The 26998-nt window shown below is 45.0% G+C and overlaps 1 protein-coding gene across 2 annotated transcripts in view; it reads left to right on the top strand.

The window, feature by feature from the left end:
• Positions 1-26998, top strand: part of ADGRD2 (adhesion G protein-coupled receptor D2) — a 1057913-nt gene that overhangs the window by 921752 nt on the left and 109163 nt on the right. For both annotated transcript variants that reach the window (XM_069609449.1, XM_069609450.1), the window contains exon 23: positions 17623-17770. In XM_069609449.1, coding sequence (XP_069465550.1) covers positions 17623-17770 — 148 coding nt within the window. The remainder of the gene's footprint in view (positions 1-17622; positions 17771-26998) is intronic.

Here is a 26998-nt window from a genome sequence, read left to right as displayed (position 1 = left end):
CTCAGGCCCCGTATCTTGAATGTCCGATATTGCAGCAGGGACACGCTCCTAATCCACCAAACTTCGCATGAACATGCCGCACATCATTACACACGTTCAATGTCAAGTATGATCCGAACCGCAACCTGTACGCGGTTTCATCGGCAGCCTGGCCTTGGATCCCTCCGGAGCTCACACAGAAGTCGCCATCCTCTTCCGTGCGCAGCAGCGCCCCTCAATGTCGGTGTGAGTTGATTTCGGTGGCATTGAGACCAAGGAGAAACATCTATCATTCTACTTGGTTCATGATCAGGAGAATCGTTACTGGTGTCAATTGGTTCCCTCAAATTCCTCTCTACTTTGACATCCTTCCATTTCTTCAGCAGTGTAGCCAGGTTCTTCCATGAAGCCATGAAGATCTGCCATTGTAAATGTATAATGTCCTTGGTAGATACAAGATGCACAGGCGATGGCACACAGTAGAACAGATCTATTGAAAGAAACCCATACAAAATGGGTATTAGATTACAAATTATATTCAAAACATGTTCTTGCAAATATGTTTAAATATAAATATAACGTTTCAATGCTAAGCCAGCAGTTTGCACAAGTACATATTCTAAAAGCAAATGTTGGGAAATGGCAAAGACCAAAGCAGTTCCCAATGCAAAGGTTAGTAAATCACAATTGATCACTGATGAAATAAATAAACAAATCAGAAGAGAGAAATGAGGCTGACTGCAGACAAGAGTGTGCAAAATACTTTTATTGGTGAAAATGGTAGAAAGAGATGCCTATGGATGTTAACATGCGTTCCTACTAGACAGTGCATCAGTAACAGAAATATTAAAAAAACACAAGTAGGCAGCTGAGTAGAAGCAGTTTTTGGCAGTCCACACTACCCGCTTCCTGAATCCTGAATCCAGTCTATCTACTGTCTCCATTGCGAGTGCTGGGGGAGGAGCACTAACAAAAACCCCATTCGGCCGCGGAGCGGCCATGGAGTAGGCAGCTGAGTAGAAGCAGTCTTTGGCAGTCCACACTACCCGCTTCCTGAATCCTGAATCCAGTCTGTCTACTGTCTCCATTGTGAGTGCTGGGGGAGGAGCACTTACAAAAACCCCATTCGGCCGCGTAGCGGCCGCGGAGCAGGCAGCTGAATAGAAGCAGTCTTTGGCAGTCTATGGCCGACATTGACTCCATAGACGCTACCCCGCTGAGCCCGGACGCTGAAGGCCGCAAACTCCAAGAGCTTTAAACCTAAAGTGGACGTAAGGCCAACTACAACGTCCTCTAAGGGAATCGCTGTTCCAGATGAAAAGCAAGCCGCCTTTCCTCCACAGAGGCTTTTAAGTGAGGAAATGCCGGCTGTGACATCCAGCGCCTCGACTAGAAACGTGAAGGCTAACCCAAAGACCTCACAAATCACAAAAAAACCCAGGCTGAACATTGTCTCCCCGCCCTCAAACAGAATTGCAAACAGTCACGACAAACGAGATGAAGCTCGCTTGCCTGCACACTGGGATGGGAGAGCGGGATCCCCGTTGTCAGAGCCGAGCATTGAGCTGGACACCTCAGAGGACCCCGTGAGCCCATCAGGAAGAAAACAGCCAGCAAACAAGCACGACAACAAAGACTCCTTACCTCGATCTCCCTCGGTTCCCTCGTATCCTGCGAGCGACGGCTCTCCCATGACCGAAGGCTCCGCCCGTGGTAACGATGGAGGCGGAGGAGGCGTGTGGAGAGACGAGGGGCTCCGGTGGTGACCATCGGCCTCCCGGCACCCCCGAAGACTCGAGGGATTTGCTGACGTGGGGAGACCAGGTGCGGGGGAGCTGAGTCGGTGAGCGCAGCATGGAGGCTAAGTCATCGAGTGCTGCAGAAGTCACGAGTCCCTTGAGCGCGGCCACCAACGGCAGTTCCTTGGAAAGGAGCGAGGCGTGCGACCAAGTCGCACCCCTCCAACAAGTGACTCATGGCGTGCAAGCCCAAGTCCATTCCCCCTCTCTGGAGTGGATGTTGTCAGCCCTGGCCTCTCAGGTCCCTAAGCAAAGCAAAAGGACTATACCCGACCAAGAAAATGCTTGGCAGGACCTTGATTACAACAGCAGTTGCTCGGAGGCTGCATCTCCATCGAATACGAAAAATAATAAATCCGTAATGGAAGAGGGCGTAAACAAGAAAAAATGGAAAAGAGCACAACGCCCATTAAAACCTCGAACTGCAGCCCACTTGGAGAAACCATGTGAAGGAATAAAAAAAGACAAACCCAGGGGCAGCATGCAAAAAACCTGAACACATCTATCCTCTGCATGAAGAAGAAAATTACCCAACAACAAAAAGAAACAACCATAGGCTCCAGGAAGCCTAGTTTGCATACTTTAAAGGATTTCTTTGGAAAGCAACATAAACGCAAATTTGAAAGAATAAACAAAATCTCCGACAGTGAAATGCTAGAGGTAATAATCACTACTGAAGTCGCCGAACCTCAGGAAGTCATTGGCATAGAGAATGTCGGCATACAACTGGCTCCTGATGCGGCTCAGCCAGAACATAGAGAGCCGCCAAACCCGAAATTGGCCATATTGGAAGAGGGCCAAGGACTACAAAAAACAAGTACCATCATCTCCCCACAAAAAGAACATGGTGGACAGCAGAAGCAGTGACAAAACGAACTTACACCCACGCCGACTGGCCCAGGGCTTGGAAAACCCAACCTTAATGCAGCTTTGGAACTGGAATCAGAGCACAGGCCAGTCCCCTTGAGGGAGGTACTAGACCCAATTACCCTGGAGCCCGACACGTCAGAAAAAAACATAAATGGAAGAAACAAACTCACTAAAGATCTGAATTCTTCACAAACTGACCTCCAAAACAAATCTAACTGCAGAGTTCAAACACCTTCAAGGGAGCAAACACCATCCCACACGCGACCACCAAGAAGGGACTCGCAACTGTCAACACCAGTCCCCCCACATCGATCCCAAAGGATGAGTGATTCTTTATCCAACGCAACCACAGATTCACCAAAAAAGAAATTGGACATATTTGCCATCATGTCTGCAGTGAGCATAGCTCTGGCTCCGTTTACAAAACTATACGAGTCCCTAAACGACACGTTAAAAGACCACAGCACTTTATCAGCTATGATGTCAACTAAACTCCTGTACCTGGATGGTTACATCATGGCGATGGAAACAAAGTCAGGAGCTCAAGCCAAAGAGGTACCATCAGAACCACGGTCCCATCGGCAAGACGATTCCCTATACAACCAAACGACAAGGTCTATAACAACCAAATCAGTAGCCTGTCAAACCATAAAGGTCGTGGAAGAAAACCCTAAAGCTCTGGTAATCGAGAACAAATGTCAAATTGAGTCGGCCACAGACCACAGCTCAAACTTCCAGTCAATAGACCTTACGAAGAACACCGCCTCGGCAAACTGTTTGGTTAACAAGAGGAAGCCTGAAGCTCAAAAAGTGTGGCCAGTTAAAAATAACTGTGTCAGTGAAGAACCCCCTTCTCTATCCACAGCAGCTCTGGAAAAAACTACTATGCCAGAGTCAGAGGCCACGGCCAATAGGGACTTTGTCATCTTCGACCAGCCGAGGAAAACAAACAAAGACCAAACAACAGGGAAAAAACAACTGGTCTTTTGCCTGCGTCCTACAGAAAAGAAAATTCAGTCCAAAACAGCTACCGTAAGCAAAACTACTGCAGAGAAAAAAGAGAGGGAAAACAACCAACCAAACAAGTCTAACGACGGAACTAGCCACACCTACGTTGACTTAACAACTATAGCAAGTTCCCCTGGATCCCCGAAAACAACAGAGGAATTCCTAGAGGAAGAAGCGCTTATGAACCTAAGCCAACATCTAGACGAACCATCTTCGGAAAACGGGAATCCAGCTCTCCTCCCTTGCCCAATCCCCGCCTTGGCAAGGTCGAGTCAGCAAATCCAAAGCCCAACGAAAGAGGAAAATGAGGATTACCATTTCCTCACGTTAGAAGACAGATGTAAGAAGACAAAAAACAGCAAAGAATGTGGACAAACAGTGCACCTATTTAAATCACAAGACGGTTCCTCTAGAGACTCATCACGACACTACCGATCCAAGGCGGCCACCTCAACGTCTTATAAGTACCCAGACAGAACGGACCCTACGGAAACCAGACGCAGTACCTCCCCAAGGAGGCACAGAAACTACGCCCACTCGGAAGAGCGGCCGACCTCGGGAAAAGGGCGTCCGAGAGAAGAAAACAAACGTGACAGAGGTAAAGACGTCCTTTTACAGAAGGTGGGCGAAACTCGACCCTCATTCAAAATAGAACAACTCAAGGATAGTCGAGAATATGTAATCCTACACAGAAGAACAGTTTTAAAATTGTTCATCAGTGTGCTCACCCTCTCTTCAATTAGAACAGAAGATTTGATACGAGTTGAACCAACCCATGAAGGAAAGCAAGCGACAACCCTTCAGCACATTACGTCCGGAAGAGTCACAAAAAAGCTGCGAGATGGATCAGACAAATTACTCAAATTAGGCTATGACCTAATGGAAATCAAGAGCCCTCAACAAACCCTGAAGTCTCCACAGCGCTATAAGAGGAGGACACCAAACAGAGAAGAAAACACCACTGGGCGATTCCCAAAGACCAGTCCCTACAGCCCGAAATGTCGCCCAAAGGGACACTTAGAAATTGCAAGTCCGGATCAGATACAATCGGGAAGGGTAAAGAGGGATAGAATCCCTAGTTTACACACTAATACATCAACTGAAATCCAAGGGAGTGGGACAGATGAAGGAGCCGCATTGTCAATGGCCGAGGATAAATCAAAAAGGCGGCCCCTGGGCCCCTTAACTTCAATTAAAAGAACACTGGTGCAGGATCCAGCCACAATAGGAAAAAACACACACGACCAAATAAACTTGACCTCCCTAAAACAACTGTGGGCATGGATCCCGAAGGCCCTGTCAGCAAACCGAAAATAGCAACCCTTGATTCCATCGACGACCGCTCAAACTACCCAAAAAAAGCTAGAAGCAACAACATTTCGACTAGGCTCATGGAATACCTGGGGGTTTTCCCACCTGACAGTTCCTGGAGATGTAAACCTAGCCAACTTTGACATCCTGTGCTTCCAGGAAACATGGCTAATGACAAAACCAACCCTAGATGGATACGAACTAGCACATGCACCAGCAAACAACGGAACAAGAGGCTGTCCGTTCTCCGGCTTAATAACAGCCATCCGACTGGGTAAAGGAATCTCTGTGAAAGAAATACTCACAACTTCTCTATTTCTACTAACGGTGCTAGTTACATGGAATCAACAGAACATGGAAAACGGGAAGATCACAACAGTTTTACCCACCATTATCAACACCTATTGGAACTCAGAAGCGATCTCGAATGAAAATTTCATCACACTGTTGGAAAACGAGATAGACCAGTCTTACATCAAACACCAGGTCTCCTACCTAATTATATGTGGGGATCTCAACGCAATTTGTACTAAGAAACACCCCTCACCTAGAACCACTCTGGCAGAGACCCGTGGACGTGCGTGGTCCACCCTGATGGACTCAAGGGAACTGGTTAACCTGGACAGTGTCCACACAGGAAAAAAACGATTACCGACCTGGGAAGGTGAAAAAACAACAGCTACAATTGACTACATCTTTGCCTCCCGTTCCCTAATTCCGGCAATAACTTCCTTTGACGTGATACAAACCGCAGCCAGCGACTACAATCTTCTGGCTGCAACATGGATTGGTCTCAGGAAACCACTCCAATTATTAGACCTCAAATTGGAAGTAACAAATAATCAAAAACGGCTGACGTTGAGTGCAAACAGCATTAGTAAACTAGCAACAGCCTACTCCCTGAAGGGGCGCCTAAAACAAACTAACATCAAGCCGGACTATTGCCCATTCCTCATTATGTCTAAAAACTCAACAGTAACCAATAGGCCAAGAAAGGAAGCTTGTGCCCACAAATACGACACCATCCAGGTAGCAAAAAGAAAGCTAGTGAGAGCAGCAAAAAGAGCGGCTGTACGAGATAACACCCAGGACAAAATAAAACCTTTCTGGGTGGCATCCAAACACAACAAAACATGGCTGAAAAACCATCGCATCACTTTATATCAAAATGACTCGGAAGAGATGTTAAAACAACTATGTGGGAAAAATGCCAGGGAATTTTGGGCTTTGATTAGATCTACGGACCGCCAAATGAACAACGTACTAGCTACCTCTATATCCATAGATATATGGATAGCTCATTACAAAAATCTATTCCTGGGCACGAGCCAAGATCCTGACTTCCAAAATGAAGAAAATGACCACGAAACCCAAAGTGAAGAACGACCATGGGTAAAACTCCATGACAAGTCTGACATCCTGGAAGTGATACGAAAACTTAAAAACTCTAGAGCTCCTGGACCTGATGGACTTTCAAACATCGAACTGAAAAAGCACCAGGAGGAATGGTCAGTTTTCATCAGCCTGGTCTTCGAACGCTGTGCAGAAACAAAGCTAATCCCAGACTCTTGGACATCGTCTGTGGTGGTTCCCATATACAAAAAAGGAAACAGGGAAAACCCAGCAAACTTTAGGCCGATCGCATTACTAGACGTGATCGGCAAAGTATACGGCTCCCTCCTTCTTCGACACTTTCAAAATTGGTCACGATCAGCAGAATGCGAGGACCCTCTTCAGTCAGGCTTTAAGAAAAACATGGGCATCTCAACAAACATCCTGACCCTTAGTGTTCTAAAGGGAAAGGTCATGACAAAGGGAACTTGACTCTAGCTGGCATTTATAGACCTAAGCCAGGCCTTTGATCAAGTCAATAGGCATATCCTGTGGGAGAAACTACGAAGGTGGAGATGCCCAGAAGAAATCCTGCAACCAATAATATCACTATATAAAAACACCAGAATGCAGGTACGACTAAACAACCAAGGCCTATTGTCTGCGGCAATACCAACAAACCCCAGAGTCAAACAGGGATGCCCCTTGGCTCCAGCCCTGTTCTTATCCTATATGGGAGACTTCAAAGACTCGGAAAGAGAGGTGCGATCCTTCCCCCCACAACTTGGCAAAAGTAAAATCTCAAGACTGCTTTATGCAGACGATATCATACTACTCGACCTAACCGCCATCGGTCTCCAGAGACAGCTGTCTAATTTTGCCAAATACATTGCCAAAAACCATCTGGAAATTAACAAAAGCAAGACAAAAATTCTATTTCTTGGCAAAAGCGAAGGAAGTTCAAAAAAATTCAAATGGCAAATAGAAGGCGCGCCAATTAAGAGGGTAACGGAGTTCAAATACCTGGGAGTGATGTTGGACAATTCAAACCAGGAAAAGGCAATACAAACTGCGTTACGCACAAAAATCAGAAGTCTAACTACCCAGGCACAGGCTGTAGACAAGAGGTTTGGCCGTTTTTCGCTTGTTCCCCTGCTAAATTTCTACAAAGCAAAGGTTATTCCCACCATCTGTTATGGAGCAGAAGCAATGCCATCCTTACCAATCCAGATTTGGACAGAATTGGAAAGCTACTTTTGATGAAAAGTCCTTTCCTTTCCAAAGTCAACTCCAATTGTGCTTATAAGACGCAAACTAAGCCAATTATCACTGAAGGGAACCTTTGAACGCAACGCCCTGATGTTATATAGGAAAATCCTGCTTGATGACCGTCCAAACCTTCTGAATGCCATACTGGAAGAACATACAGGTGAGCAAAGCTTACACCTGAATAAATGGATAAAAATCCAGGATGAAAAATTGGAGGAGATCCAAAGCACAAAAAAGGAAGTTGCAGAGAATCCGACAAAAATGCAAAAAAGACTATACAAGAACGATTGGATTGCCACGTTGGACTCTGCGGCAAACTACAAACTTGCGGCATACCTTCCACCACAGGCAAGGAAGCTTCACGAGCCACAAGCCTTCCTGATAAAATATCCAAACAGGAAGCTTTGAAACTTATTCCTGAGAGCATGTCTGAACATTCTACCAACGAATGAAATTTTAAAGATGAGAAAGCAGTCAACATCTAATATATGTAGATTTTGCAACAACCAGGCAGCGTTGGAAACGATTCGACATCTCCTACTCATGTGCCCAGCGGTCGACCACATCAGAAAACCTTACCTGGAAAACATTCTTGCATCATCTCATATACATGAAGAAGTTCTTTGGTGGTCTCGGCTGATTGGAGGAGAGAAGACCCCTTGGGTGACGGCCACGGCAAAAATCCTCGACCTCATTTTAAACTCTAACACAACGTCACTCACGACATAGCCTACGGACTGAAATTGTAAGAACACGTTGTTATGAAATAGCATCATGGAACACTCTTCTAAAAACCTTTTTGGTTAAAATCAAGTAAAAAAAAAAAAAACACTTACTCGGCTCGGAATAGTGTGGCGAATGGTTCAGTAAGTAGAGCAAAAGGTTGAGTAATTGATACTGCAGATAGAGAAATTACGAACAACAAGACACACACACGAAGAATAAACATGGAAAGTGGTTGTCATGTATGTCACGCAAAAGTGTGTTGCGCACATGTTAGTGCCACCAGAGCATTGAACCTTAACGAGATTGTGCCCTTGATAACGTTATCACAATATGGCAAGGGCGATAAGTGTATCGAAATGGAAGTGAAGCTCCATGAAAAAAGTGGTCTAATACATCGAGGTGTGCTGCGGGGCGGTGTTATTACAAATGTTGCGAAAACAAATAATTTACCCATTTCTTTAAAGTGTGTATTCTGTGGGAAATGGCAGCTGTTGAGGACAATACATTATGGAAAAATTGCTATGAAAAATGGTCTTGTTCATGTTAGAAACATAATCAGGACGGAGCTCCTGTGCGGCCCTTGGGTAATTTCATCTAAAATAATTGTGTATGATCAGAAGAAAAGAAGTGAGCAGAGAAAATCTTTAGGCAGGGTACATTAGAAGCAAACGTGAAGAGCAATAGGCGATGGTCCACCAGATTCCAAGATGATTGCATATTCCTTGAGTAGAGAAAATAGGAATAACACATTTAGAATCATACTTATCGCCCTTGCTTAAAGACCATTGTAATTGTAATTGGTTATTTATAACACGCTTAATACCCAGAGGTTTCTAAGCGCGGACCCGGGGAACACACACTACAATCATGGCGTAAAGCACCTCATTTTGAGGTGCCCGGGTGTGCTAACTGCTTTGAGCACTTGCCAGGTGAGTATTGTGATAGAAATAGAAAGAAACCACGGCTAAAGGCTCAGAAATGATGGAAATAGGAACATTGCTAGCACAGATGGAGTTTGCTCTTAAAATATCAGAATACTATTTCTAGAAAAAAAACCCATTATATCTGGACCACACACTGCAAACAGCAACACTGCTGTGTACAACACCCTCTTCTCCCCACCCCGTCCTAGATTTCTATTTAGTGTTGTAGATATCGGTCTTCAAATAATCTAAGGGCTATTCCTACAATGAGTACTCCCAGAGTACAATAATGTTGATCAAACTGTAGTGTGGACCACCCATGATAGAAATCAAGAAAATCATATTTCTAGCACAGGCCCACCTATCGCTAGAAATAGTACTTTTTAAATTCATATTGTGAATTTTGGTGAGCTCTGGATTACCAGCAGGATGTTTTTGTGGCATTGAGTGGCCCTAGGTGATTCCAGCATATTTCTGCTGCCGCTGCATTTAACTGGCAGGAGACCCACAAATACTGTCAGGTCACTAGCTTAAGTCATTTCTTCTACTTACACCTTTTTTTCTTAGCTTAGCAAATTTACTCTTACTTAAGCTATTTATTTAGCTTAGTAAATTAGGCCCTATTAAATTTAAATGCAGGACCTTATTGTTTCCAAGTACTGCAAGTGTGTGCATGTGACCATTATCAGCATTCATAGCAGCACAGGAAAGGCGGAGGCCATCAGCAATATCGTCAGCAATATTTATAAACCTCTTACGTTTTCATGGATAAAATGCAGGCACGATATTTTATAGGTAGCACACCTAGCGAACCTCTTCATAACTATGAATTCATCATCAAGGTAGTAGATCTTTCCAGATAGGTGGCAAATCCAGGTTATTTGTTTATTTATTATTAAGGACACTTATAGATCACAGTGTACACCATTGGGGCTGTATATGGAAATGCCCAAAGGTGATGGTGGTGAAATTAAATGAGAGCGGTAAAAGGGAAGTCTTGGCCAACCTGGTATTGGCTTTTCTGATTCATCTTGGGGGAAACTTCCGAAAGAAAGATGGAATGATGTGCTGCGTGATTAGCCAGTGAGATGAGGGAGAGGGCACTTTCCTGGAAAGGCTAGTGGACAATGGAAAGTGCTTCCATCCCAACTGGAGCCATTGGATGAAGGAAAGGGCTATGGTGATGTGTTTAAGGAGGAGGCCGGCGGCAGCATTCCGCAATCTTTGCAATTTGAAAATGGCGACATGAGGAAGTCGTAGGTAGAGTCTGGTGCCATGTTCACCCTGGGCAAGATGGAAGACGTGATGACTGTCGCTCTGTCTGGGAATCAGAGGAAGTGAGTAACTTTCTTGAGGAATCGTAGGGAGAACAAACAAAAAGGTTAACAATGCACTTGATTTGGGTGCAAATAAAAGGTGGCCACTGGGGTGGAAACCAGGGATTGTAATCTCAGAGGATAGCATGCAAAGAGATATCAGGTGAGGATGTTGAGGTCAGAAAGAAAATGACTAAACCTCTGAGTCAAGAATGAGGCAAACTTGAAGAAGGCAACGTTTAGGTGAGGAAAGAAATTGGATACATTTGCAGTCATCCGGTATAATTGGGCAGCCATCATTATGCCTATGTATTTACAATTACAAATGTGACTTTCACCCCCGTATTGGTGGGAGTACATGGCCGGTAATGGCCCGCCAGTCCGAGCCTAGGTAGGCCTTGAGCGAAGCAAAGTCCTCAGTCAGGGCTTGAGGCTGTTACCAGCCATGTCCCCCTGCCGATGCAGGGTGAAAATCTATTTGCACCCAGAGTTTATTCCAGGTGGAAATATTTATTTTTTTTCTCTTGAGATTGACTGTGCTTGTTGCGCGATGCCAATCTACAGAGAAAATGTCCCTTTTCCATTTCTGTGGTGGCAGCCGGGAGCAGGAGGAGCACCAGGACCGGAGCACAAAGCTCTGGTCTGGCAGGTATGTGGGGAGGGGGGAACGGATATGTTTTGTTTTGGGGGTTGGCGAGATGGAGACGTAACAGTGAGAGGGTCCCTGTTGCCTCCCCACTTTAAAAATTGAAATTTAAAATAAAAGATGTGCATTCTTGCCCACTGGTCCAGGCACCTGATTGGCTGATCACCCTGGGGATGAATGTAATTTTAGTGCATTGATGGCTCACTTTCTTCATCTACCCGTGTAGTAGTCAAAGGGTTAGTGTTTGTAAGTATCCGCCCTGTCATTTGGAGCAGAATTTTGAGGGCAAATTGAAGAGAGGCCACAGAGGATTGCATTTCTGACAGTTCCTTTGCCCCAGGGAACAAAGTTGAGAGGTCTCCTTCCTCCAAGTCAGGCACGTCTTCCATTGAAACCATTACCAAGTTAGGGGAAGCTGACAGTCGGCTCATAGGTGCCGAGTGATCCACATCATTGACTGGAGAGGACAAAGGATTACTGTCATGTGGCAGACGTTTGTCTCCAGTCAGTCTGGGGATCTGTGGGGTCATCCCTCGTTGAATGCTCAAACAAAGATCTAATAACGAATTGTTGTCAATATCGTCAAAGTTTGTGGAGCTCATTAGTACACCCCCCTCGTCACCAGGCAATGCTGGTTCCTCTATAATTGTAGAATTGATTTCTAGTATAGGATGTGGGGGAAAAAACAGTTATTGCCCCTTTACCTAAGGCAGCAGGCTTTTTGGGTTTCTTCTTATTGTTTGTTTTAGGACTTCCCATCTCGTCTGCAACCAATTGTTTCTTTGTCTTGCGTAGGTTATATTTGTTTTGTGTTGCTTTTCTCCCCTGGTGGCATTGTAATACGATAATCCAATCTATATCAGAGTTATGTTCGCCAGATGTCAAAGGCTCTCCTGGAAATAAGGAGTAGATTTCTTCAATGCACTCCAACCCAATTTTTAGGAGACGCTCTTGCTCTAGATACTATCACTCTAGCCCAAAAGTCAATCCTGACCAGGTCAGCAAAAAGACGCCAATTGGGCCACTCACAGGGTAAAATTCAGCAACATCAATTCAAACTGTAGATCTTGCTTTGCTTTGTATAAGCATGCAATGCACACACATGTCCAAACAGAGGCGGCAAAGGGCTAGTATATGGACAGAATAGGGCAGTTGGTGAGAACTATAAGTGGGATTCCAGGAAGATACCTTTTCTCTCACAATACCTTCGCCACACAACAACGCTTAGGTCTCTAGCTCTAACCCGGAGCCTAAAGACAGAGGACCAGGCACAGGAAAGTCCAGCAAGACGCGGTGAGTGAGGCCTCCTGTCAGCTGGGGGTCCCAATTCCAATCCTCCACCACTGCACAGCACAGGAACAATGTTCTCAGCAGTGATACAATGCTGGAAATATACGGCAGCCTTCCCACTATTCCACTACTCAGCAGCGCAGGCACAATGATAGGTGTTCCTACGCTCTGCTGTGTACAACGCAGGTACCGTGCTGAATATTCCCACGTTCCACTACTCACAGCGCGGGCCCAATTCTGAATATCCCTGCACTCCGCTGCTCACAGCACAAGCACAAGTGCTGGGTTTCACCACACTCCTCTGGTCACACCAAGACTCACCTAATAGTGGCCACAGCAGGAGCAAATGCTCAATGCCACCATGCCCCACAGTGCTCGATCGTGATATGAGACTCCGCCAGGGAAAAAGCCGGTGATACATTCAGGCAGGACCCATGGTTCAAACTTCTCGATAGTAGTGCTCTGGGTTACCCCCGCTCGAAAGTGTATCAACGTGCACCGGGTTGTTCTTTCCGCAGGACGCACCTGTGGTCCCGCTCCTCCGCGGCTGTACCGTGAGTACCGTGAGAGCACCAGCACCAGAGCCCGTACCAGTACCAGTTCCAGCGCTCGGAGCCTCGCCGTGCTGCGTTCGTCAGTCAGAGTGCGGTGTTAGAGTAAAGGACCCAGGAGCCAACGAGACAGCAGAACAGCAGATGGATCACTTTGAAATGAGTATTAATTTCAATTGGGTTGGGTAGTAATAATTATACATAAAAATGGTCTGGTCAAAAGCGTTGCTTCAAGTGCTAAATGAATAAATGAACAGCACATTATTATTTCAGCTGGGAGGTTATGCTATGTTGGAGGAGTGCAGTTAGGAAAAGACTATGGGGCTGGAGAGTAGATCTTCAGGTCATCAGGATTGAGACATTAATTTGTGATGAGGGGTTGGCTACCTTCAACTTGTTGAAGAGGAGAAGAAAAGCTGCTACGTGTGTGAAGAGGAAGGGGCAACACACAGGGGTGGGCTGTTCGATTAATACAATGTGGCAAAGGTGTAGAGATGAGAATATGTTTTTTTCAGTCCTTAGAAGAATTTGGAACTGGGAGGGGGTGATTGAGGAGAAGGGCAGAACATAGAAGGAGTTATGACAGAGCAAGGGGTGAGGAGGCTCATAGAATGGAGAAATAGATAGAAAATCCTTCTGAACAAACAAATAGGAAAGGGAAGTGTGGGAAGCTTTAGAAGTGAGCTCAGCTCACTAATGGTCCTTCAGTGTTATTATTATTATCATTATTGTGTTATTATTAAGGGTATTTATTGAGTGTGGCTCTAGCTTCAAAGAAACTAGAGAACACTTTACAATCATCGGGGAAGATCCAGAAGCAGATGATCAAGGGAACAGGGAGGTAACAACAAGGGAGGAGCAGGCCATTCTCTTGTGGAGTTCGGTCATTCAAGATTTGGGAATAAAGTAGGCAGATAGAGTGTACCTATGGTGGGAGTGGAGTGGAATGAGGTTAATGGAATTTGCTTGTGGGGTTAGGAGCACAAAAGGGTATTTTTCTAATCTAAGCAGGTATTTTGATTGGATGTGGAGTGATGGAGTCCCCGGCACAAAATAATTTGGACATGTAGAAGATTTGTGGAAGGAGGTGTTTTACAAGACATCACTAATTATTATTACTTTGTTTATAAAGTGTTTAATACCAAAGAGGTTTCAAAGTGCGGACGCAGGATTCAAACCTGTGTTGCTGTGTGTTATCTTGCTTCCAAGATGGGCGCATTGCCACTGAGCTATACTACCGTGCTCTAGATGCTTTTAGGATTCTAAAGGTTTTATAATGTATTGATGGTAGATCAATGAGCTGTCTTGCCTGTGATTATAGTAAGAATACTGTATATCAGGTATGAGTATATATGTTTTTCATACAATCAGATGGCACTTCTACAGGACTATCTGGATTAGCATTTGCTGTTGGCTTCAGGATGTAAACCTTCCTAGTGCCTCTAGTGAATGATGGGTCCATTGTGTCTGTTTGCCCATGATGCTGTTTTTTTCATTTTGCACGCTCGGGAAGAACCATTTTCAAGGTGATCCTTTGCCGCTGAAGTGTGGTATGTGAGGGAGGCCAGTCTTATCAATAGTACTAGAATGTATAGCGGACGTGGAAATTATGGAAGGGAGGGTAATGCAGATTCAAGGAGATGTGACAGACCCCTAATGTGGTAGTGGGATTCCAAGATCTTAGACTTGATTGAGAAGAAGGCAGCGGTGAAGAGAGAAGGGGAACCCGGGCAGATGGGAACAGCCACCTAGTCAGACGATGTCACTGAAATGGGTTGAGTGCCTTTATCAGGCTGCACTGGAGATAATAGTATAGATGCTATGATATTTGAAGTGGGTGCTTCCAGAAGTGAACTTCGGAAATCAATTCATTAAGCAAAGTACAACAATAAAGACCCTGGGTGGGAAACTGGGGCTCATTGAATCAGTCATTTCTAGTGGCAAAAGAAAACAGAATACATACATTAATATGGTAACCAATAATAGTTTTATTTTTGGCTGAGAGAGTTTCTCACACCTTGACCATTCAGCTTGACCATCTAACTGGATTGAGATACAAACACTCTTACTAGCCCTGCTGGACTTTCCCAAATACCACACACAGGGATGGAAAGCACTGTCAGATAGGCGTTGTAACTTGCTCAAAGGGAAAGGTGAATTTTGCAAGGGACCTCATTTTAATAAATTAAGGTGACGTAGAAAAGACATAGGTTAATGTTGTTTATAAGGTGCTTTCTAACTACTATGAGATAGCTGAGGGTCTTCTCACGTTTACTCCTCCCTGTATCCTATGGGCAGGTGTCCATGGACAGGCCATCACTCTTGGACCTTGCCCCTGGGGACGGACAAGTGAGGGAAGATCAGCAGGATGGAGGGTCCTTGGGGATTGGAGGTGGGATGCCCTTAGGTAAGACACAGTATTCCACATTCTTCTTTTCAGGAGCGAACGCCTATCCCAGAAGTGGTTATAGGAAGAAGCAACTGAGAGTAATAAACACCAATTACTCTCACCACTTTGGTACTAGGGGAAAGAACATGCTGAAAGTCAGGCATGTCCGTGTAATAAGAGTCAGGCAGTATTAATTGAAAGTATACACCCAAGGTATATAAAAGGTGGAAGACTGAAGCACAACAGAGAAGCAGGGAAGGAGGAAAGCCCAGCAGAAAGAGCTGTGCAGGAGTGAGATACGCTTTGACACCGAGAAGCCAACCAATACCCCTGGGGTCCTGCTGGTGTGATTGTGCAGGACCAAGATCCCACAGAAGGGGAGGCAGGCAGCAGACACTGCCGAGGTGTGGTGGTGGAGTTATGCACGAGAGCAGGAGAGTGCTGAGCACCCGGTGAACAGGCTTTCCCGCTCTGGGAGAAGCCGTTAACAGGAGCTACCAGGCCTGGGTACATGCTAGAACTCCTTGGCACTCCAAGGACCATGAATGTAGTAGCGGTCCACGTAAACAAGTAAAGTTGTCTTTATTGAATGAAACAAACTTGAACTGAGTGAAACAAAGTAGCTTTTAATGATTACTGCATCAAATGAAACACGCAAAGTTGATTTTATTGAATACCAAAATGAATGGAACAAGCAAAGTTGCCTTTAATGAATACTGAATCAAATGAAATATGCAAAGCTGTCTATATTGAATACAGAATTGGATGGAACAAACAAAGTTTAATTTAGTGATCAATGAATTGAATGGACCAGGCTCAGCAGCATTCTTTTGGAATACTGAATTGAATCAAACATACAAGGCTGCACTTTTTGAGTACTGAACTGAAAAAAGGAAAAACTGCATCTATTGAACACTGAATGAAAGGGAAGAAGAAAGTTGCTAAATATTGAACAATTAACTGAAAGTCATTATGAAACTAAGTTGAATGAAAGACTCTGAGGGCAAAGTTGGAGTCAAGGTTGAGAGACCACTTGTCTATTAAATTTGTGGAGCTACATTGTGAAAACTACTTGTTTGGCTGAATATTGAACTACTCAAGGAGACCTGGAAGTTCCTCTTTGCGTGACTTGGTTGGGTGGACCAAGTGGTCTAAAACTGTGCAGCTGCTATCAGTGGAGTAAAGAACTGTTGAAAAGTGAATCCAAGGTTCCTAGTTGTGTGAACTGTAATGGGTGGACCATGTGGTCCAAAACTGTGCCAAGGCGAGAGAACCCCTAAATGCTAACAAGGAAGTTTACTGTTGTGGAAGGAAGAAACCAACTATTGGTGTTTCAACAGACTTTCGGAAGGGAACCCTAATTTATGAAGAATTGTTGAAATATGAAACCAAAGCTCCAAGATACTACTTTTTGTGCAGTCTTTCGATATTGATCTTGAGGAAGGAAACCCTGAGACGTGCTGCCCTAAAACTGTATTGAACTTGGGAAGGGCATTCTGACCTTTACAAAAGTGTGGAACTTAATTGCTTCAAGTCAGAAAGTAGGTAATTTGAACATTGTAACAAATGTATTTACATTTGGGGAAAAGAAGCTGAACAGTAAACCGGAGTTGGAAATAGCTTAGACCTTTACTTTTGTAAACACTGTTTAGTTTATGGTTGCCATCCCATCACATTTTTTTGTATTACTTGTGAGGGCAAGTATAGGTTTTGTACACAGTCATACTTTTCAGTTCAACTTATTGACACAGACTTTCCTTAGTTTCTTTAGGCAGGGAAATCCCACCTTACCATAGGGCAAGTTAGGCATTTTTCCATCCTGACATTTTTATTAATAAAAGTGTTTATTATACTGTGACTCCTTCCATGATGGCAATCTCACACTGCTCTGGTAAGTCCACCACTGAATGGTAACATGACATTAACAGCCTGATTCATGGAATTATGTGCGTGAAAAACACAGATTTGCGTGCCTTTCTGTCCAAAAATCCCTGTTTGAAGTATGTGGATTTTCGGGTAGAAAGGCGCGCAGATCTGCGTTTTTCACGCAAATAATTCCATGAATCATGCTATAAAAGTCATTCTTCAATTGTTTTGCCCCCATAAAATATTTTCTTAATCTGAGCTAAAATAGGAATGTAGAGTTTTGAGAGCCTTATCTATGTTCGGCAAAGTCGTAAATTAATTGTGTCCTTGTTTTTGCCTAATTCTAGAATTGTTCTCATCAAATAAACTATTTGTCAAGTCCGAGGAACACTTTGTCATGGGAAACGGGCAAGCTGAGTCCATCTCCGCCCACGAGTAGCGTGTCGACGTCCATCGCGAGCAGCCCCCCCGCGCTCAAGGATGCAATCACAAAAGGTACGAATTTTTTTTGGAAACGTTATCAGCTATTGGGTCCACCATAACTCAAGAAAGAGATAGAGTTGACACGATATTTGGACCCCACTTCACCATCATGATTTTTTAGATTTTTTAGCCTCTTGCTTGGCTCTGTTGATCACCATCGAGAAGAAACAGAAGTCTGATAGGGGAAAATCAGCCTAGTTTCTTGACCACTCTCTCTTTTTTGTACTTAAAAAAAAAAAAATATTGATGCACTTCATGAAAATCATCATAATATTAATAGTAATAATAATCACAATAATAAAGGTTTACTTTAATTTGGTTCCATCCTCAACATATTGCCTTTTTGCAGTGCTATAAATGCCAAGTACTGCCATTACTCAGTTTGTTGGAATTGATTTTATCATCCTCAAAATATTGAGAGTCAGCGGTGCCAAAATACATGGATATCAGCTGCAGATCACAGCGGCAAGGGCTTAATTCACTGAAATATATGGCAGACCCTCATGTCATGTCTCCGGAGTCTGCAAAGTGGATCAGCAGAAGGGTTCATTTACTGCTCTGTGGTCGCTGATAAGTGGGGTGATGCAAATTAGGAGGTGTGTTCCTAAGATATCCTGAGGAAGACCAGGTTCAATATCTTACACAAGCCGCAACTGTTGTCGTCCATGACGGAATCACAGATGACTGGTTTATCAATGATGAAACCAAACCAGAGGCAATATTCTGAAAATATGTTGGATATATCACAAACATACAAAATCATTAGAGCATGTACACTCCAGGACAGGGTTTGTGCAAAATAAGGCTATTCTAGGCTGCGCTCTAATGAGGCTTGTGTCACAATTTTGTTGAAAGATGGATGTAACATTGTGATATTCCACTATAAATGTCCCAAAATGTACACATCTTCAAATGGACTACCCACAGATTGTACTGGGTGGTCGTACAATGTGTGTGGTTCTGAAGTCCCTGAGATATAAGTGTTGGTGGGATTTATGCATCATATCTGCATCTTATATGGGGTTATTATTGTGAAAAGTATGAAAAATTGACGTTTTTAGACAACAAATGTGTCATCATCAGGTAGTACTTGTTTGCCTTATTAGGGTAACCATGATAGGCTGATTTATGGAACACCCACTAGAGGGGTGACACAATTAACCTTTTCGATGCCTCCAAGAAAACAGGCAGCCCCATCAACAAGGTCACTCTATGAAAAGCTGAGTGAGTTTCCTGCTTGTTCACTAGCAAAGACCTCTGTGCTTTTTTGTAAACAAGCCCAGCATCTATACTTTCGAAGATATCCCTTGCTTTCTAATGCATCTCTCACTGACCGCTCTTTCAGCTGTGCACGCCCTTGTTTGTACGCCCACTTTCTTACGTGCACATCCTCAATCACTCTGGGAAGCAGACCGATCTCAGAATCAGTGATGTGTTGCTTTTCTAGAACATCTGGCCAGGTTCTGCTCATTTAATATCCATACAAGGGAAGGACAATCACAACCCCCACCCCCTTCTAGACCAACGGACTTATAACTTCTCTACTAGGTAATAACCCACATTACACAATACATAACACACAACACTGAAAAGAAGTTTTTGATGCAATATACTACATAGCTCACAGGGCAATCAGGATCTCACTGTGGGTGATCCCCCCCCCTTTAGGCGACAAGGATGTCCCGAATAAGGTTGCGACTATACCTTCCCTTAAGACAGAATCCCTGTTGTTTATGGGTTATATCGGAATTGAACAATATTATCATGTAGAGGGCCCTTTAACTGGCTTGGCTGTTGATCCAATTTTGTTGACCTCTGTTCAGGACCTGCAGAGCCAATCCTATTTCTTCCCTTGTTTTGAAGGAGAATGTAAAAGGGTTAAAGCCCATGCCTGTGGGGGAAGAGTAAGCCTTATCCAGGCTGCAGAAAAGTGGATGCCTGTTCTGTAACTCTGGGCGGACCGATCCTGGACTCAGGACCACATCAGATACAGGATGGGTGGAGTGATTGCAGAGCCCACGGAACACTGTGAATCTCAGGAGGGCAGAGGGTCTCACAATCCGAGGTCCGCTGAAGCGTGAGACAGAACCACCGGAGACACGATGCACCAGTGCTCCTGAGTAAAGAAGCTGAGTCGAGGATCCACTGCAAGAGAGCCAACGACCATGCCGGTGCAGCTCTGCAGCCAAATCCAATTTAGATGAACACCACCACCACAACACTGGTGCACAGCCAAAAGGGCGGAGAGCGGTGAAGTTTCTGAGGAACTTCAAAAAGGGGTGAGGACATTATATCACGCATATGGCCAACAAAACCGAAACGCCTACAATGGGCTGGGTGGCCCAGTACTACTTGAGGGGATGAAAACATGGTATCAGGCACACAGCCTGTGAGGCAGGATAGCTGCTATTGGGCTGAAAGACCCAGTAACCCTAGAGGGGGTGAGGACATTTTACTAATATGAACAAGGATCTACGTTAAAACAACAGAACTTTTACTGCGAGGCACAACACCTTAATTTATGAGACACCCAACTGCCCCCACATATCCCCCCACCTTAAGTAATACCCCAACCCCACACTTTCCCTATTTTTCGATGAACTGTGTGTAAATTCAATTACAAAATTAATTGATTTGTGACTCTCAGTTTTTTTTCTCGATGTTTTGGTATGGGACCATGAACAGATAGGCAGGGTAGCCCATGAGCGGCTAACTGTGTTATAAGAAAGATCAAAATACCCTGGAGAGTCGAACCTGAAACCAAGACCCCATGAGGGGGTAAGAGACCCAAGAGAACCAAGAGGCCAGAGACCCAGCCAGGGGCTGAGAAACTGAGCGACCCACGCAGGGTTGAGAATCAGAAGAATTTGCTGCAAGTGATAGAAACAGAAGGTCCAGTCTGAACAAAGAAATCTAATGAGATAAGAAACAATGAAATAACATGGAGGGGCAAGCAAACATGACAACAGAATCTGAGGTTACAATCCTGTTGTGACACACAAGTGACTGAACTACAAGAACAAATATTGCAACTAAAGATGAAACCTTTTGAGTTAAGTAGAACCTTGGTGAGGGGCCAGGAGTCCCCTTCTACAGGGAGTAACACAGAACTTCTTGTGAACTGGACCTGTAGGCTGAGGCCTGAACCACAAGGAAAAACAATTGTGTGGGGGTCACACGACAGCCAGCCCAAGCTAAAAGGTGAGTAGGATACTTATATAGGGTAACTGATGTTTCTTTGTCATTAGTGGTAGGGTCAGGCAATAGAACAGAATAGGTTTGGGACAGAGGACAAATGTTATTTTGCAAGATGTCATCATGAGCACCATTTCTGTTATTTTGTAGACCTGGGAACCGCCATCACGGAGGTAGGGATAGGACAGGTGTTTCTATACTTTGATAAACTGGAACCTATTAAGATCATGTCTTTGAGTGCTTCTCCTATGTCTGACGTACCACAACTACCAGGCGACCCCCTAATCCCAACTAATTCCTGTTCCAGTCAAAGTTTACATCCGTCAATATAGACATAAATATCTGTGGCCATTCACTTCCCCTGTTGATTCACCACCAGTGTTCCACTGTCCTATGGCGGCTCCTTGGCTGTGTCCGTCCAAACTTGAACGTCCATGCAAACTTGAACGTTTCAGAGCACGGTTCCTATTCTGGTTGCAAAGAGCCAGCACAGGTATGTTCGCTGTGCTTCCTGTGCCCCTTCAGCTGTCAAAAGCTCTTCCACTGGCCTGGGGGATGTTGCCCTTTACTGCAGCAACCCATATCTCCGCACACGTACTCACCGCTGCAGATACTGAATGCTGACTACCTATGAGTTCCCCCATTTCCAGGGGGCATTGCTAACTATTTTCGCACTGATGGCCACAGGACGATTCTCCTATCATCTTTCCCACAGGGCTCTGTCTTTTTCACCGCCCTTCTGATCTCACTCTTGGTGGGCGGATGTTCTGTAGGCCACCGCAGGACTCCGAACCAGCTCACTCTATTATGCCCAATTCTCCTGTCCCTGGTGTGGATTGCAATATCTTTGTAGCTTGCTCTCTGGTGTGGGTCATGGTGAGTGGAATGTGGTGAGGTCATTATGGAAGGTTGGGGTTTGCGTGACTGAGCATTCTGTAGTCAGTTAGATCTGGAAACTGGTGTGTGCAGATGGCCAGTGCTTATGTGAGGTACTAACATGCTTGTAACTTACTGTGATATATGATATGATGTGGCATTTATAACACGCCTGTACACAAGTGTTTCTAGGTGTGACAAGACAAGGAGGGGTAAACAAGGGAGGACAAAATAACCTTACTAGGCCTTGTGTAATTCAGATCGCACAAGTGCAAGGAAGAGGGAAGGGGAGAAGTGCCAGGGATGAGGGAAAGGGTGAAGTGCAGTTCACTCACACGTGCAGCCAGCGTGTGGCTCATAAGTGCAGAGAGAAGGGACTGTAGGGTTGCAGATACAGACTCTTAAGTGCTCGGGAGTCCGGAGGCACTGCTAGGGACATGCAGGAGCCTGGACGTGTGCATCCTGGAATGAAAATATCTGAAGAAGAACTGGCGTAGTAGCTTCCTATACCCATGAGGCTACTTCATTTGGCCGACAAGCTGGTTCTCCAGAAGTCCTAGGGACTGGTGCTGCGGCAGAGGGAGCAGCTTTGAGACATGCACTGACCTCCAGGCTTACATTCACACTGAAGGTACCGGCATCCCAGCGGGCCAGCAAATAAGCTGGCAGGAGGTGCATGGGACATCGCGGATTGCAGCTCATGTCCCTGCAGGCTGACAGTCTGGGAGGTGTCAGCACCCGTAAGGAAGGCTTGCTGGCAGGAGGTCCACAGCAAGAAACATAGTCAGATGAGTACAGGAGGCCTGGGCTAGTACAGGAGTATTCCCTATGAGGTTTCCAGCCAGGTGGTGCTGGAGGGTGATGTAGCTAGGATCCTACCGTTTGTTCGATCTGCAGGGAGGTTGGGTATCCTACTATTTGCTCGATCTGCAGGGAGGTTGGGGATCCTACCGTTTGCCTGATCTGCAGGGAGGTTGGGATCTTACCGTTTGCTCGAGCTCCAGGAAGGTTTGGGATCCTACCATTTGCTTGATCTGCAGGGAGGTTGGGGATCCTACCATTTGCCTGATCTGCAGGGAGGTTGGGGATCCTACCGTTTGCTCGATATCCAGGAAGGTTGGGGATCCTACCATTTGCTCGATCTGCATGGTTCGTGAGTTCTACAGTGAGGTGTATTGCCAGAACTGTTGTCCCTTTCTTGAGAAACTGAACGTTTGGGATCCAGACCTTTGTGATTTTTATTTGAAACTCAAGGGACTGAACTTAACTAGGTTGCTGTGTGGGAAGGTTTGTGTTTATTTATTGCTGTTGTTGTATGTTGTGGCCTTTTTGGGAAAGTTAGTGCAATTTGTGTGGGTTGGCAAAGGGGCTAATGTTAGTGTTAAGGACTGTTATGGTATTGCTGTTCTGTTCATGTTGCGGCCTTTCCCTGTCTTAGGGTTAGGTGGGGCAAAGGTTATTCTGCATGTACTTTTAGGGTGCAGGACTGTACAACATTCTCATTCCTTTTGGGGACATATGGGAGCAGGTCGCACATCTGTACGGTCATGTGGGTGTATTTTTGGACATGGTGTGATGTTTTGGACACTGTGTAATATTTTGGACACTATGTAATGTTTGGATATGGTTGTTTGTTCCAGCGTAGTGCATTTGGGACACTTGCACATTTTTTTCCTTTGCAGGTTGGACTTGGGGAATGTTGGACTTGCGGGTGTGGGGGACATTACCTTTGGGTTTTGGTGGATCTCTGGGTCCATTTTGATGTGCACTGTCGTTTTAACTGTTTTTTGTTTTTGCTGTTGCAGTGTTTTTGGTGTTGTCCGTAGGGGGATGTTTTCTCCCTGATTATTATGGATGTTATGCAGTATGGCTGGGCGGATTCTGTACTTGTTTCGGTGTGTGTGTATTTCTTTGTGTGTGAGGCATTTGGGAGTACACATTTGTTGTGCATGGGGCTGTGGGCTGAAGCCGGAGGTTGGGGCTGAGTCTTCACCTTAATTGGAGATATGCACCGTTTTCAGTGTTGGAGGCTGTGGGTTTACAGCCAGGATCTGGGTGCACTTAGTTTTGTGCATGGAGCTGTGGTTGCAATGGGTACTTTTCACTCTTGAGTTTGTTTGGTGTTGGGGCTGTTGTTCAGCCGGGTTGGACTTTTGTCCAGTTTTTGGGGCTGTAGATAATGGCTGTGATTTTTACCTTTTTGTTGTTTTTGGGGCTCTCAGGTTGCAGCCAGGATGTGGTTAATTTTTGTCATACTTTTCCATGTGTGCGGTCAATAACCTTCGGACCTCAAATGTGGAGACTGGACTTGTAGGGCTCCTGTTGCATAGGCCAGCATTTGTCAGGTTTTTGTGTCGTTTGCTTACCTTCTGTTTCGTGGGTGGTTTTGCGTGGGTCCTTTTTCCCCCATTGTTTTGTTTGGGGGGGGTATGTTGGTTGGGGCATGTTCTTTGGGTGCATGTTTTTTTGTTTTGTTTTCTGGAGGTGTGTAGTGGTGTGTAACACAGCATGGTGGTGGCGGGTTGCTGCTTAGGCAGGTTGCTGTTCTGGCTGTGTTTTCTTTTGTGGCATCATGTTGTTTCCAGCTTCCATTCATTTATGGTTTTTCATGTTTGCCATCAAAGGAGAGGAGATGTGGTTGGTATAATGGTGTAATTTTCTTCAGAGTACGAGTTTCCCGTTATTATGGGTAGTTTATTAGTAATTGGGAACTTTGTATTTAGGACTTGGATTTGGAAGGTTTGTATTTCCTGTTAGTACTTGGGAACTTTGTATTTCGGACTTGGATTTGTAAGGTTCGGATTTCCTGTTAGTTCTTGTGAATTTTGTGTTTCGGTCTTGGATTTGGAAGGTTTGGATGTCCTGTCAGTTCTTGGGAACTTTGTATTTAGGACTTGGATTTGGAAGGTTTGTATGTCCTGTTAGTTATTGGGAACTTTGTATTTAGGACTTGGATTTGGAAGGTTTGGATTACCTGTTAGTACTTGGGAACTTTGTATTTAGGACTTGGATTTGGAAGGTTCAGAGTTCCTGTTAGTACTTGGGATCTTTGTATTTAGGACTTGGATTTGGAAGGTTTGGATTTCCTGTTAGTGCTTGGGAACTTTGTATTTAGGACTTGGAAGGTCTGGATTTTCTGTTAGTACTTGAGAAGTTTGTATTTCGAACTTGGATTTGGAAGGTTTGAACTGTTCATTCCCAGTGGTGTGTCTGGTTGTTTGTATGGGAACGTGCAGTGTGGATAATGGTTTGCTTTGTGGATAATGCTTTGTTCATGCTGGATTCTTCTATTGGGGTGCATGCTGGCCACATGTGTGCTTAGTAGGGGAATGTTCTGTATGTCGTGAGTGAGGTGGGTCGTATGGTTTCCTTCCACCTTATCCTTTTCTTTTGTGGTTTTGTTGGGTAATGGGAGGAGGTGTGTTATAGCTTGCTCTCTAGTGTGGGTCATGGTAAGTGGAATGTGGTGAGGTCATTATGCAAGGTTGGGGTTTGAGTGTCTGTAGTCAGTTAGCTCTGGAAGCTGGTGTGCGTGGATGGCCAGTGCCTATGTCAGGAACTAACATGCTTGTAACTTACCTGGTATACTGGAATAAACATACCTGACGAAGTACTGGCGTAGTATCTTCCTTTACCCACGAGGCCACTTCAAATATGTTACAACCCATGTGGCTGTGGGTTGCAGTGCCTTAGGGGCAACACTGCTCCTTCTGTCTGGGACGTGACACACACGGTGCAGGCCTTAGTCTTCACTTGGGACACACTGCACATGCATCCCAGGGCTCTCTCTCTTCACCGAGTGACTGCTGGGCTACGTGGCCTGGCATGTGAAAATTCCTGCATGCCCGTGGGAGCTCAAGACCACGCCGCCCCCCCTCCATCTTCAGCATGCTGCTTCCCTTCTTCAGCCCCTCAGGCCAGTCCATTGTCTCTTGGTCACTGAAGGGGTGACCTTGCCATTGTCGTGTTTCCTTGAACATTCTAAGGTCCCCCTTTATTCCAGTGACCTTGGTTCCGCCAGCAACCTGCAGGTAAGTGATACAGTAACAAATAGCAAGCACTACACACACACATACGTTTTACACATTGAGTAAACTCTCTTTTCATATCCCTTGCTCTGCATATGTTATTAACTTCTTTCCTACATGTGCTAATGTGGTTAATGTAACACCTTGTTACCTGGCCCTGTTTGGCCAGGGGTGACATAACCTTGTGTGGATGTTTATTAAAAAGCAACAAACATATGCAACTGAAATCCCAACCAAATATAAATCTCAGGTTGGTGTGGAGGTTTGTTGGCATACCACAAGGGCTTTAAGTCGGTTAGGGTAGATGTGTGTAATAAAAGATACTGAGGCTAAATAAGTTTGGGGAGGGAGCTTTATTATACGGCCCCCGGAGGTGAGGAGGGCGGTTGGGAGAATCTGGTTGCGTTCCTGGTGGAACGTGGGGAAACAGAACATTCCTCACTCCGGGTGGAATGAAGTGAAAGGTGACATCACAACATCTCCTTATCTATGGGAAAAAAGGGAACGGAGAGGGGGGGGGGAAACAGGGTAAGCAGGGGTGGGATAGTTGTTAAGTTGAATTATTAAATTAATATGTGATCAATAGTAGATGAAGTCGTCGCTGAAGTTGCGGATAATCTTGCGATTCCTTTTCGAAAGGCCCTTGGCAGGTTTTTCTCCATTGGTGTGACAGGGTTCGCTCTTTCTTGTGTGTCTGGCGTGGTATCTCTCTTCAGGAAACTGTTCACTTTTTGATCTTATGCCATCCTGTGAATCTGTGGATGTACCAGGTCTGTGAGTGTCGTTGGTCGGCCCCCGGAGGTGAGGAGGGCGGTTGGGAGAATCTGGTTGCGTTCCTGGTGGAAAGTGTGGAAACCGAACATTCCTCACTCCGGGTGGAATGAAGTGAAAGGTGACATCACAACAATGTGCCAATCATCTCCATCACAAGGGTCGCATGGTTAAAGGGCTCCCTGAAGGGGTCGGCACTCCTGATAAGAGAAAAGGAGAGATGGGATCACCAAAATAATGATACCATTGCCCATGCATCTCCTTTTGTTTCTTAATCAGAGGCGTCAAACCCGCAGACAGCCTGAAGGGGTTGGCACCTCTCTTGAAGAAACTAAAGAGGAGACAGGCACTCTTATCACTGATTTTGGTG

Source organism: Ambystoma mexicanum, chromosome 8 (assembly GCF_040938575.1).
Source record: "Ambystoma mexicanum isolate Mex_15411 chromosome 8, UKY_AmexF1_1, whole genome shotgun sequence".
NCBI lineage: Eukaryota > Metazoa > Chordata > Amphibia > Caudata > Ambystomatidae > Ambystoma > Ambystoma mexicanum.
Note: the sequence above shows the minus strand (reverse complement) of the source record. Positions and strands in the feature narration are given on the sequence as shown.